The sequence below is a fragment of the Choloepus didactylus genome, chromosome 7, assembly GCF_015220235.1.
Source record: "Choloepus didactylus isolate mChoDid1 chromosome 7, mChoDid1.pri, whole genome shotgun sequence".
NCBI lineage: Eukaryota > Metazoa > Chordata > Mammalia > Pilosa > Megalonychidae > Choloepus > Choloepus didactylus.
In genome coordinates this window covers 68,370,639-68,384,331 of record NC_051313.1, presented here as the reverse complement: position 1 = coordinate 68,384,331, position 13,693 = coordinate 68,370,639, and the positions used below count along the sequence as shown (strand labels likewise).

At 36.6% G+C, this 13,693-nt stretch overlaps 1 protein-coding gene across 2 annotated transcripts in view; it reads right to left on the bottom strand.

Moving 5' to 3' along the window:
• Window positions 1-556: 556 nt before the first annotated feature.
• CEP162 (centrosomal protein 162) overlaps window positions 557-13,693 on the bottom strand; it is an 88,366-nt gene continuing 75,229 nt past the window's right edge. For both annotated transcript variants that reach the window (XM_037844265.1, XM_037844266.1), the window contains 2 exons: window positions 7,646-7,780; window positions 557-2,648 (listed from right to left, as the gene is read on the bottom strand). In XM_037844265.1, the coding sequence (XP_037700193.1) occupies window positions 2,439-2,648; window positions 7,646-7,780 (345 nt within the window). In that variant the 3' untranslated portion in view covers window positions 557-2,438. The remainder of the gene's footprint in view (window positions 2,649-7,645; window positions 7,781-13,693) is intronic.

Genomic DNA, 13,693 nt, shown 5'->3' with positions numbered 1-13,693 from the left:
ATTGTGAGAAGGACAGGAATAGTGGGAGAAGACTGATCATTTTTAGAGCTTATGAAATTGTCATAAAAGCCTTCCTGTTCAAGACAGCCTAACAGTGACTACCTTCTGTATTCTCATTCATCCTGGGCTCTATGGGCAATGACTAAGGAATAGGGTATGGTTCCTGAGGTTTTAATTGTAACAAAGAGCTTTGATATTACTTACGGATCTTTAATCTGTAAATAGAACTGAAGATCTGCCATGTGCATAGCTTATTCCAAAACAGAATATAGAATCCTCATCAAAAGAGAATGTACTTTTTCTTTAAGTGGTAAGTCTATTTGATGTTTGCAGCTCCCTGTGTTTCAGAATTAGCTATGTTAGTGTTTGGAACGAATGGTCCATGGATAGATACTCAGTTAAAAGGATAAAGATGGGTACAGCTGGCAGATAACAAGTACAAAAATGCATGCTCAAATAATAACCAAAATAGAATGTTTATATTATAATTAAAAAAAATAAGATTCTTTCACATAAAAAATAAAATAGCAAACTACAAAGTTCTTTCTACTCTCTTAGGAAAAGGACATAAAAAATTCTGTACATTAATAAAATAATTGCATTCCTTATATTTAGCAAATTTTCACATAATCACATTTGCTATTTTACCACAACCTATTTACCTATTTCACCCATTTTTTAAATACATTAAATAACCTTTTTTTTTAAAGAGAAGTTGTGGTTTTACATAACAATCATGTACAAAACACAGAATTCCCATATACCACACTAATATTAACACCTTGCATTGGGGTGGCCCATTTGTTGTAACTGATAAAAGTACATCTTAATAATTGTACAATTATCTATAGTCCATGGTTTAATTCAGGGTCCACTATTTGTGTTATGCAATGCCACAGATTTTTTAAAAAAAATTTTATTCCAGTACAATATATACAAACCTAAAATATCCCCTTTTAACCACATTCAAATATCTAATTCAGTGCTATTAATTACATTCACAATATTGTGCTACCATCACCACCTTCCATTATCACCAAAACTTTTCTGCCATCCCAAATAGAAACTGTACATTTTAAAGCCTTAAGACCCTATTTTGTATCCCCACCGAGTCCCCTGGTAACCTATATTCTAGATTCTGTTTCTATGAGTTTGCTTATACTAATTATTTCATATCAGTGACATAATACAATATTTCACCCATCTTTTGAAATAAAGTACTTCATTTAGTTGTTATTCTACAAACGCACATAATCTGGCATGTGGTTATGGAGCACTTGAAATATGGCTAGTCCAAATAGAGATGTGCTGTAAATACAAAATATATACCATATTTCAAAGACTTAGTATGAATAAAAGAATGTAAAACTATCAAAACTTTTTCTATTGACAATAACTTAGATATATTAGATTACATAAAATTTATTATTAACATTAATTTTACCAGTTTGTTTTTTAGTCTCTTAAAGGTGACTACTTGAAACTTAAAAATTACCTTGTGGCTTGCATTATATTCCTATTGGATAGCGCTGGGCTAGAACATTTTAAAACAAAGTGGCTACAGTTTTAACTTACCCATGAATTTTGTACACATTCACTATCTGGTTTAGAAATGGGAAATGTAAACTAAAAATAATCCAGCTACTTTTATGCATATTTGTAATTTTTAAATGGACACATATTACTTTTTAAACAGAGAAAGTGAAATGTTATTATATTCTGTTTATAATTTTAAAAGGTACAAAAAAAGTATGTAGGACTGGCATTTAAGATTTGTAGCTTAAATAATATGCCACATTTTAAATTAGGATGAAAATAATGGATAAATCAAATTCCCGTTACTTGAATAAACTTTCCACTTTGTATCAGGTGCAAAAAGAGAGTCAAATAGATGAAGGAGTGGAAAACTGAGAGAACACAAGAGAATTCACTGTCTGCTTGTACAGAAATTATCATTCTTGTCTAAATTATAGAGGAAGCTCTACTACTCAGCCAACAGTTGGTGTGACTGCCCAAGTCACCGAGCTCATATTTCTCTAGTGTTTCTGTGAGAAATAGGAGCTTTTTCTGGCACAGAGGACATTAAGAATATATAGTTGGTCAACAATAATGACACAAACAGTATGTGCAATTTTCTTTTCTTTCCATTTCTATCATGTGAGACCTTTTACAATAAATCTTCTACAATATAATCACCTGACACAAAGAACTTGTCCATCAATTATTTAAAATGTGATTGATTTGCTGTAAAAATACACCATGGAGCACCCCTCCCTCTCTTGTTGGTTAAGGACAATTTGTTTTGAAATATTGCTTTGTGTTGTTGTCTGCTTTCTGGGAGTATGCTGGAATACTTGTTTTTAAAAGCTTTGTCTGACAATGGCACAGTTTCATCCATCACCAGTCCTTTTAATGAGGTCATATGAAATTAAGAGTTTCTAGTAATATTCTGGGGTATTGGCTTCATCTGAAAAAGGAACTGGGACAACAACCCCCTGTCGGTGCAGTTCTCGGAGAACATCCAATATTGAATCTAATTCTGTGCGAAACTTGTCCAGCTCTTGATTCTTTAATTGTGCGAGTCTTTTCCATTTCTCAATTTCTTTGTTTTGCTCACTCTCTACTACTTGGCGTGTTTGCTGTATTATCTACAAATAAAAAAATTCTGTATTACTCTTCCAGTTCATACTGGAGGTGAAGAGCAGTTAACAGTCTTAAAGAGTGAATGTGGACAATGCTGAGTACGACAAACCTGTGATGTCTATGTCAGAGGGGAGAGAAAAAGAGTGGGAGCCTTATTTAACAGGATCAGTTTTGTTCATCAAACAACCTTACAGATTAAGAAGCTTAGAATTGGAAAATTTAAGATCTAATTTTAATAGGGAATGTTAAAGTTTTTTTAAACTGTGAATTAAGAAAAAAGTACCATTTAAAGCATCATAAATGTCTAATATCTTGGTTATAATCCAAATACCCCAAAAACAGCATTTCTCTTAATAAGAGCAATTGAAATGCATTCAAGACAGTTTTAGCATCAACATGTCATTCAAGAATCACATATCACAGCAGCAAAAAATGATCATAATAGCACACACGTAGCATCTATCACGTGTCACACACTGTTTTAAGTGTTATAACTCATTTAATAGTGCCAACACCCTAGAAGGTAGATGCTGTTATTTTACAGATAAATAAATGGAAGAACAGATAAGTTAAAAAATACTTTGCCTAAGGTTTGCATACAACCTGTTTCTTGGAGGCAGAGCCAGGATACATACCAAGACAGCCTGGCCCCAGAGTTCATGCTCTTAAATACCATACAAAACTGCCTTGCTCATGTGGATCAATTTCTTCCATCATGAAATGAGGCATTATCCCCATCCTACAAATGTGTCCTTATTTGGAAATAAAAGTTTTGAAGATGTTATTAAGACAAGGCCAATGTGGATGAGGGTATGAGTGGTAGCCTTATAATAAGGAAAAAATTGGACACAAACAGAGAAGATCATGTGATGACAGAGGTGGAGAATGTCATGGGCTGCTGGCAAGCCACTGACAGCATCCAAGAGAGAGCGGCGTAGGACAGATTTTTCCCTACAGACTTCAGAGGAAGTGGCGCTGACAACACCTTGATTTTGGACTTCTAGCTTCCAGAACTTCATGTGAGACAATAAACTTCTGTTGTTTTAAGCTAACCAATTTAGTAATTTGTTACAGCATCCCTAGGAAACTAAGACATGAAGGTACCTTGCTGAGTAACTAATTATACTTACATTTTTAAAATGCCTTACCATAAGGTAATCACTATTCATAGGCATTGCAAACCAATGAAAGCTAGTTTAAGACAACGAAACCAATGATGTTTTTCTATATTAAACATGCTAAATCTAAGATTTTTTTTTTTACAGTTCATCCTGGTGATAGAATAACTTCATAGTTTTATTCACAAAATAGATTCTATACATAAAATGTACATAAAGTTCTATATAAAATAAATTCTACATTAAGAAAAGCAATTCAGAAATATTCTGTTAATCAGGTCCTTGAATTAAGGGGAATACACAATGTTTATGAATTTTCAATGTTAAGACCCTTTGAATATTATATTTTGTTGAATATTTTGTATGTCCTTTAATACTGAAATTAAGTTTAGCATTTTACTCTGCTGTATATAAAACTGAGATCCATCACTTCTGTAAATCAAGGAGTCCTAAAAGTCCTACTACTTTTTTGCTAAAGAAAACAAAACAGTCATATTTTGTAACCAGTATTGAAACAGGATATTCAGGGTCTTTTAATAAATACACATATATAATTTATTCATGTTTGTTTATAACAAGACTATAAAATAATTATTTGTAATTACGCCATAAGATAGCTTATGCCTACAGCAAGTAAGGGAGTAAATCTTATATTAATCAACAAATTACAACCATTTTCTAGAACAGGCATTATAATGTGCAAATATGGGTAGGCTCTGGTGAAACAGTGGTATACCACGATGCCTTAATTTACCATGGTTGATGGCTTGCTGCTTTACAAAGTTCTTGTTATAGTTTCCTGGCTACAAAAACGGATACCATGCAATGGGTTGGCTTAAACAACAGAAATTTATTGGCTCATGGTCTTAAAGCTAGGAAAAGCCCAAAATCAAAGGCGTCATCAAGGTGATGCTTTCTGCCCAAAGACTGTAACGTTCTGTCTGGCTACTGGTGATAAAGACTGTGGTGTTCTGGGGCTGGCTGTCAGCAATTTTGGGTCCTTGACCTTTCGATCACATGGCAATGCACATGGCACCTGCTCCTGGCTTTCTTTCCATGTGTCTGAAGTTCATACTGCTTAAAAGGTCTCCAGTAATAGGATTAGACCCACCCTGATTCAGTTGGAACACATCTTAACTGAAGTAATCTCATCAAAAGCAACTATTTACAAGGGGTTCACACCATAGGAATGGATTAAGATTAAGAATATGCTTTTTTCTGGGGTACATAGATCCAAGCCACCACAGTCTGCTTTCTGGACCCAAAAAAGAAGTGTTCTTTTCAAATGCAAAATACACATTCATTGCATCACAAAATCGGAAAAGAGCCTTAAGGCATTTCAGTCATAATGCAAAGTCTCATCAATTTGGTTACGGGTGTGGTCTGTCCTGGGGCATAACTGCCCTCTGTCTGTGAACCTGTGAAACTTAGAAAACAAATTATCTTCCAAAATACAAGGGAGAGATAGGTATAGGATAAACATTACTACTCCAGAAGGGTGAAATTAGAAGGAAAACTAGAGTCACAGGTCCCAAACCTAACACCAAAACCCAGCAGGGAAACTTCCATTATATTTCATGGACTGAGAGTCATCTATGGATCAATGTTTTGTACTCCAGTCCTGATGGAGTGGCAGACCCACTGCTTCCATGCGTTTGTGCAGTGCCCATCTGTCTCTGAACACTGGGGTGAAGGCCCTACCCTACCCTAGCATTTAGGTGGTGGCCAGTCACTCTACAACTGCTGGGAAATAGGCCCCCGTGTCCCCGAGCATTGGGGTGGTGGCCAGGCTCTCCACGAATACCAGGGCACAGGCCCCACCATCACTGAACACTGGGGTAGCAGCACTCTCCCTGAACGACAGGGCACAAGACCCACCCCCTCCAACTACTGGGGCAGGTGGCCTGCCCCCAAATGCAGGGATGAACCTGCTTTCTCCACACACATGGGTGGACCCACTCTCTTGGCCCAAAGAGATCTCTGCAGTCCAGACCTCAGCTCCATGGTCCTGCCCCTGAAGTCATTCTTCCTTCAATCTGTCCCTTCTCTGTACCTTTTAGTCCAGGATGTCAGTGGTTCCACTCATACAAATTTCACAAAAACCTTTGCATGCATTTCACAGGGGTCCAAACCATCAGACAACAGAACTTTCCACAGACCCTTCCTGCATAACTGCATTTCCAATCCTGTCTTCCACTGAAATGGCTGGATCCATGTTCAGTTAAACCTATGGAGCCCTATTCTCTCAGAACTTGCTTTCAAGAAACTCATGAGAGAGCTGCTTTTGGCCCTAGTCTCAGAGCACACTATCTGGTTAGACTCAGAATTTTCAAAACCATCCATTTCTGGTTTCTTTGTGCTTAAGGGTTCAGTCCTCAGCTTATCTCTTTCCTCTCACCTTTTACTACAAGCTGCAAGGAGAAGCCAGGCTGCACCTTTCATACTCAGCTTGCAGATCTCCTCAGTAAAATATCCAAGTTCATCGCTTTCAAGTTCTGCCTTCCATCTGACATCAGAACACAATTTTGCCAAGTTCTCAGCCACATTATATCAAGGATCACCTTTCTTCCAACTTCCAACAACAAATTCATCATTGCCTTCTAATGCCTCGTTGGAAGCATGAAATGCTTTTAAAGCAATCTAGGCTTTTTCTATCAAGCATCTCACAATTCTTCCAGCCTCTATCCATTACCCAATTCCAAAGCCATTTCCACATTTTAGGTATTTGTAATAGCAGCATCCCACTCCTGGTACCAAAAGCTGTTTTAGTTTCCTGGTTGCTAAAACAAATACCATGCAATGGGTTGGCGTAAACATTTTATTGGCTTATGGTTTTGAGACTAGGAGACGTTCAATATCCAGGCATCATAAAGGCAATGTTTTCTCCTAGAACACTAGTATCTTGGGGCTAGCTGCCAGCAATCCTTGGTCCTTGGCTTTTCTGTCTCATGGCGATGCACATGGTGGCCTTTCCTGGCTTCTTGGTTTCTTTCATTCTGCTTATAAAGGACTCCAGTAAAAGGTTAAGACCCATCCTGATTGAATTCGGGCTACATCTTAACATCCTATTTAGAATGGGTTCACATTCACAGGAGTTAAGATTAAGAACATGTTTTCTGGAGTACATAGCTTCAATCCACCACAGTGTTTTTCAAAGAATCCAAAAATAAAAGTTGAAGAGTAAGAATAAAAAATCAATTACATTAATCTTTATCTCCCATTTCAGAATATAGCTTAGTTTCAATACTAAGAAAGAGCTAGAATCTTGATATAACTAAACAGAACTGATGTTTCCATGTGGAATTCAAGTAACCAATAACGTTTACATATCTGTAATATTTTGTTTTCAAATAGTATATAAATTTACACTGCTCCAGTAAAACTATATATCAGCACCAAGGAAAGTGCCTAAAAGCACATCGTCCTCTTACTTCGGCCATTTTAAATTTCTGTTATTTGTCTGTGTGTAATTAAGTGTAGTAATCATTATTAGCTGCTACTAGATATATAATAATATAAATGATCACATTTTAATATAAATGTATTTCTTATAAACATTTATTTAAATTACTTAAATATGGAACTTTGTTCCCAAAGAAGCCCTGTTCCCAGGCAAAATGTATAATTTTTTAGCCACCCATCAATAATTAGGAAAATAATACAAGTACTTTCCCTATTTTTCCAGATATAAGGCAAACCATTCTTCCAGTATTGGAGACTTAAAGCTTCACTTTCACTTAGAAGGGATAAATTCATTTTTAACAAGATTAAAAACAATGGAAATTCTAAAAGTAAATTTTGCTAGGGATGGCAAAACCATATCAAATTAGAGGCATTAAAAGTACAGCACTATGCAAATATGCAAATGTGGTTTACTTTTTTACCTGCTGAAGTTCCTGTTCTCTTTGTTCATGCCTCATTTCCATCTGTTTAATTTTCTTCTCTAAGGCTATGAAATGTTTCATCTCTGGTGTATGGTTTTCTTTGGCTTCTCTTAATTCTTCTAGGAGTTTTGTAATCTAAAATTGAGGGTAGTAAATAAATTAAAAATTAAAATCACAAGAAAATTATTTTTAACAGGTAGGCTTGAAAAATAAGAACATCCACATTATCTTCTTTTAATAACATGTGTCTAGATAAGATGCATCTTCTTAACAACAAGAGTATTCTGGGATGTTACAGCTTTTAATAGCTTTAATTCCCTACGCCCATTCTAAGAGTTTCCAGACAAGTGGACCACCTTCTCCCTCCCATGGTTGCAAGGCCAATTATGAGAAGTCAAAAAGAAGTTGGGCAAGGAATGTTTTGGGGTCCTTTCTTTGGAGCACTCAGCTCTGCTACATGTTGTTTGCTTAAAAAGGTGCTTATTTTTAGTATTAAATGATAATGCATTTAAAGCACCCAGCACAGTATATCCTCCAGCACATATGGATCCCTCTTTAATTGTTAATGCCCTATAATTTTATTTGTATAATTTTTTATGGCCTATATCACTGTATTTTATAGTAATTCATTTCACAAGGTATGCATATAAAGTAAAGGAAGCTGAGTACTGAGCACTTTGGTGGCTGCTGTCCTTGGTCCTGAAGGTGCACAGATGAAAGACATAGTCCTCTCCCTGCAGAGGATACAGTCTAGTGCAGTTCCTCCAGCTCATTTTCATACCATGGTCCAAAGAGAAAATGGTAATGTTTTTATGGCACCTGGGGGTAAAGTGGAGGGGATCTGAAGGGGGTTTTTTGTTGGGCTCAGTGTAACAATTAATTACATTTTCCTTATATTATATATTAAAAATAAATTCCATAAAGAACCAGATTTTGCAAATTGCTAACATCAAAAGCCAATAATAAACAAGTAAAAACAGAGAAAATTAACAAAATCAATCACATTTTAGACAGATACATCTAACATCTAACAATAACAACTGTAATAATACTTTGTTGGAGAAGCATGAAGATAAGAGAAAATTAAATCAGAGGCGAAGCTAAATATTTTAAACATGGACCATCCCTGGTGGTAAACGCATCATCAGTGAGCAAAGAAATATACAGACTGAAACTGGGATTATTTGGCAGAAAGGTCAGGGAGAGGTGGGTTTTACAGCGCATGTTCTGATGATGGCTACTGGGCATGTAAATCTTAGATGTCAAAACAATGACTACTGAGCTAAGGAAGTTGTCAGAGGCAGAACCATACACATAATGGTCAGTATAATTTCAATTTCTGTAAAGTTTTTAATGGTTGCAAAATGATTCTGAGTGTTTTGTCAATATAAAACATTTACAGCTATCACTATCTTGTGGCACACCTGTAACCCATTCTCAGTACACCAGACCTGGGAAGTTCTGGTCTAGTGAAAGAAGCAGTCAACTGAATGAGAATTCTACTGCACTGTGCCACAATGGAGAGATGCCCAAGGAACAGGTAGATGGCCTCGAGGGACACCTAACCCAAAGGGGAGGGGGCTAGCAGGGTTCCTAAGGCAGCTGCGTTTGAGCTGAGTCTTAAGGGACAAGTAGTAGTGAGTTGTGACATTATTATATGTTAGGCTCTATGCTAAGCCCTTCACAGCAATCTCATTTAATTTTACTTAACCTTCACATTTGTTTATGGTCTAACTCTCCAAATGGAAGTATGCTCTATGACAGCAGGAAAGTTGTTTTATTCTGTCCTCAGCAGATCTAGCACCTAGAGCTGTGCTTGGCAGAGAGTAGGTGTTTTATAATTATTCATGAAGGAATTAATGATTTCATCTCTCAATGATTAAAGAAAAAGTCACTGGTAAATTACATAAATTCAGAAATCTGGTTCCAGACAAAGAGTAGCAAAAACTTCCCTTTATTTGTATCTACTTAAAGCACCTTGATATCATTTTAAAATCCTTGCATTTTAATGAATCCATCCTATGGACATAACTAGATACATAAACAAAGGTGCATGTTCAAAAATGGTTCATTCTAATTGTATATTTAAAAAAAAGAAACTAGAAACAATCAGGATGCTCAACAATAAGAGATGGGTAAAATAATTTATTAAGAACCTGGGATCTAGAATCAGAGGTTGTGGATTCTAAAGCTGGCACTTATGCTTGTTAGTTGGTAATCTCAGGTAATTTAATTTCTTTTAGCATTAATTTCTTCATCTGTAAAGTAGGAATAATAATACCTACTTTCATGGCTTGTAGTTAGAATCAAATAAAATAATGCATGTCAAGCACTTAGCACAGCACCTGGAACATACTAAACACTGAGTAAATATTATTATTATTATAGCTCATCTAATTAAAATGGTATAATAAAAGAGCTAATAAAGAGGTGTACTATCTAACACGGAAAGATATTCACATATAATGTTAGGCAAAAAGAACATGATTTAAAAATCATATGTACACATACATGCACAAACATGAGCATGTACACCCATGGTATTTGTAGCTCTCTACAATGTTTATCTTTCTAATAGAAAAAAATCTGGTAGAATACATAGCAAAGTGTTACTGGTAGTTAACCAGTAACTGGGTAGTGGGATTATAAACAGAGTTATAATTTCTAATTTCTCCCTATTAATGTGTTATTAATATTAGAATAATATATATTAAAATTGAATACATGTTACACAGGAGTGGATATGAGTAACATCAAGAAAAAAGTATGAACAAACATATTCCTTAATGAAAAAATGGCACCTTCTTAATAATTTATTATTTTACTGAAGTGAAAGGAAGTGATTCACTCAGATCATGTCACTAAAGGTGGATTAACAGGCTTTCCTAGTGAAAGAGACAGATACCACAGATCACTTGCAGAGGAAAGCTCAGATGGGGGAATTTAAATGATCCATGCACAGCCCACAGCCCTTGCCCAGAGAAGTTTTACTCTGTCTTCTTACTCATGGTTAACTAGACAATCTTAAAAACTTCATGTCTCAATTCAAACTGAAACATACAATTATTATTATTTTATCATTTTAAATAAGCATGGCCTGTTTGTGTCTATGTGGTTTCCAATCATCTTATTGGCCTTAATATGCTACATCCTTCTGCATGATGGGTTTCTGACCACTTTGCTGGGAGGAATGGCTAGTGATTGTGAGCATGTAATCCAGAAAAGTCTTGATTCTAATTGAGCCTAACTCTGAAGAAGATATTAACTGCTGCTTCTTAAACAGTCATTCCCTCTTTCTTTGCTGGCAAGGCCTTGCTATCGTTCAAGTACTCATGTGACTCAGGATAAATTCTAATTAGTCTAGACCTGGCATAGCTGTCCAGTTCCCCCTGCCAATGACTGGCTTAAAGGTGGATGTGGGATCTAGTTTTGATGCAAAGGAAGTTACCTGGGAGACATTATAGTCTATATGTATTTATTTGATTATTTTCTGCCCCATACATCACTATATCCCAAAAGCATAGACTAGTAACTAACATCTGCTCAATAAGTATTTATTAAATGAATACATGAAGAATGCTAATAAGATAGGTCTTATTCCATTTAATAGCAAAAACAAAACAAAACAAAACAAAACAAAACAACAGGCTTGGAGACTTGAGTAAGTGGTGAGTAAATGGTAACCATAACTCTTTTTCCCTCTGCATGAGAAACTGACCTTGGATTCAGTTAACTTTCTAGCTTTGTTCTCAACCCTTGATAAAGATGGAATATCAGCCGTGTAACCAGATACACTACTTGTGGTAAAAATGACCACTGATTGGTGAATTGTATCTGTACTTGGAGGACGCTGTAGGAACTGAAATACCTGGAAGATAAAGCTTTGACCTGTCTTGTGTGTCATGATTCTTGAAACTGGGCATGTAGTTTTTGGGCTACAGAATCTATGTGCATGAGTTATTATAAATAATGAGACACTGGTTCTTGTGGCACATGAGGCATCTAAGTCAGGGTGGTTCTGCCTGGTTTGTCCTATTCTTATGCACCTGTGCTATCAAGGGGCGGATGCAAAGAGAATCACTCCTGGATGGTTGTGGGGACTGCTGTGAGAACTATCCCCACTGAACAGAAATCCCTGATACCACCTTGCTGGCATGCTGTTTCCTAGACTGTATCCAGAACATCAAGTATGGCCTATGGTAGTTGTGTGACTCTAAATATTTACCTGAACTTGCTGGTGAGCATTACAGTGACCAAGTAAGAATTTACATCTATGTCTTCTTATCATAAATCCTGATCATTCCACTACTGGTTCAAAAAGTAACAGTGCTACCTCTAGAATATTTGATAAGTTATAATAAGATTTTTATTAGTGAGCAATAGAGATGATATTAGAGATTAATTTTGAATGATTTAAAGACATCTTCATAGAATATTTAGATACATTATAAATAACCCCATTAATCATAAATAACCTATGATCAGTAAAATGAATATGTTACCTGAAAATATGAAAACTAGCAATAATTAGCATCAACCATCTCATTTTTATCTAGGGAAAATGAATAAAAGTTTAAGTCCTTCCACTACAACTTTTGTGCAAGAAAATGATCAGACTATTGCTGGGATCAAATAGAGTGGAAAATTAAACAGACTGAAACCTATGAAGAGTGCTACGGTGGCTTGGAGCTATATACCCAAGAAAATTATGTTTTAAACTTAATCTATTCCTGTGAATGTGAACCCATTCTAAATAGGACCTTTTGATGACATTACTCAGTTAAGGTGTGGCCTGAACTGAATCAGGACGGGTCTTAACCTATTACTGGAGTCCTTTATAAGCAGAATGAAATTTAGACACATGGAAAAAGCCACTACATAAAGCTGGTAGTCAATGGAACCTGAGAAGCCAGGAAAGGCGGCCATGTGCATCACCATGTGAAAGAAAAGGACCAAGGATCACTGGCAGCCAGCCAAATGTTATTTTCTGGGAGAAAGCATCACCTTTATGACATATGGATTTTGAACCTTTCCTAGTCTCAAAACCATCAGCCAATAAAATCTTGTTGTTTACACCAACCTGCTGCATGGTATTTGTTTTAGCAGCCCGGAAACAAAAATAGCTTTTGGTACCAGGAGTGGGGTGCTGCTATTACAAATACCTAAAATGTGGAAATGGCTTTGGAATTGGGTAATAGATAGAGGCTGGAAGAATTGTGAGATGCTGGATAGAAAAAGCCTAGATTGCTTTAAAAACTATTAGTGCTTCCAATGAGGCATTAGAAGGCGATGAGGAATGTTACTGGAAATTGGAAGAAAGGCGATCCTTGTTATAAAGTGGCTGAGAACTTGGCAAAATTGAGTTCTGATGTCAGATGGAAGGCAGAACTTGAAAGTGATGGACTTGGATATTTGGCTGAGGAGATCAGCAAGCTGAGTGTGGAAGGTGCAGCCTGGCTTCTCCTTGCAGCTTGTAGTAAAAGGTGAGAGGAAAGAGATAAGCTGAGGACTGAACCCTTAAGCACAAAGAAACCAGAAATGGATGGTTTTGAAAATTCTGAGTCTACCCAGATAGTGTGCTCTGAGACTAGGGCCAAAAGCAGCTTTCTCATGAGCTTCTGGAAAGCGAGTTCTGAGAGAATAGGGCTCCATATGTAGGTTTAACTGAACATGGATCCAGTCAGCCGTTTAAGTGGAAGACAGGATTGGAAATGCAGTTATGCAGGAAGGGTCTGTGGAAAGTTCTATTGTCTGATGGTTTGGACCCCTGTGAAATGCATGCAAAGGTTTTTGTGAAATTTGTATGAGTGGAACCACTGACATCCTGGACTAAAAGGTACAGAGAAGGGACAAATTGAAGGAAGAATGACTTCAGGGGCAGGACCATGGAGCTGAGGTCTGGACTGCAGAGATCTCTTCGGGCCAAGAGAGTGGGACCACCCATGTGTGTGGAGAAAGCAGATTCAAACTAGCATTTAGGGGGCAGACCACCTGTCCCAGTGGTTGGAGGGGGTGGGTCTTGTGCCCTATCATTCAGGGAGAATGATG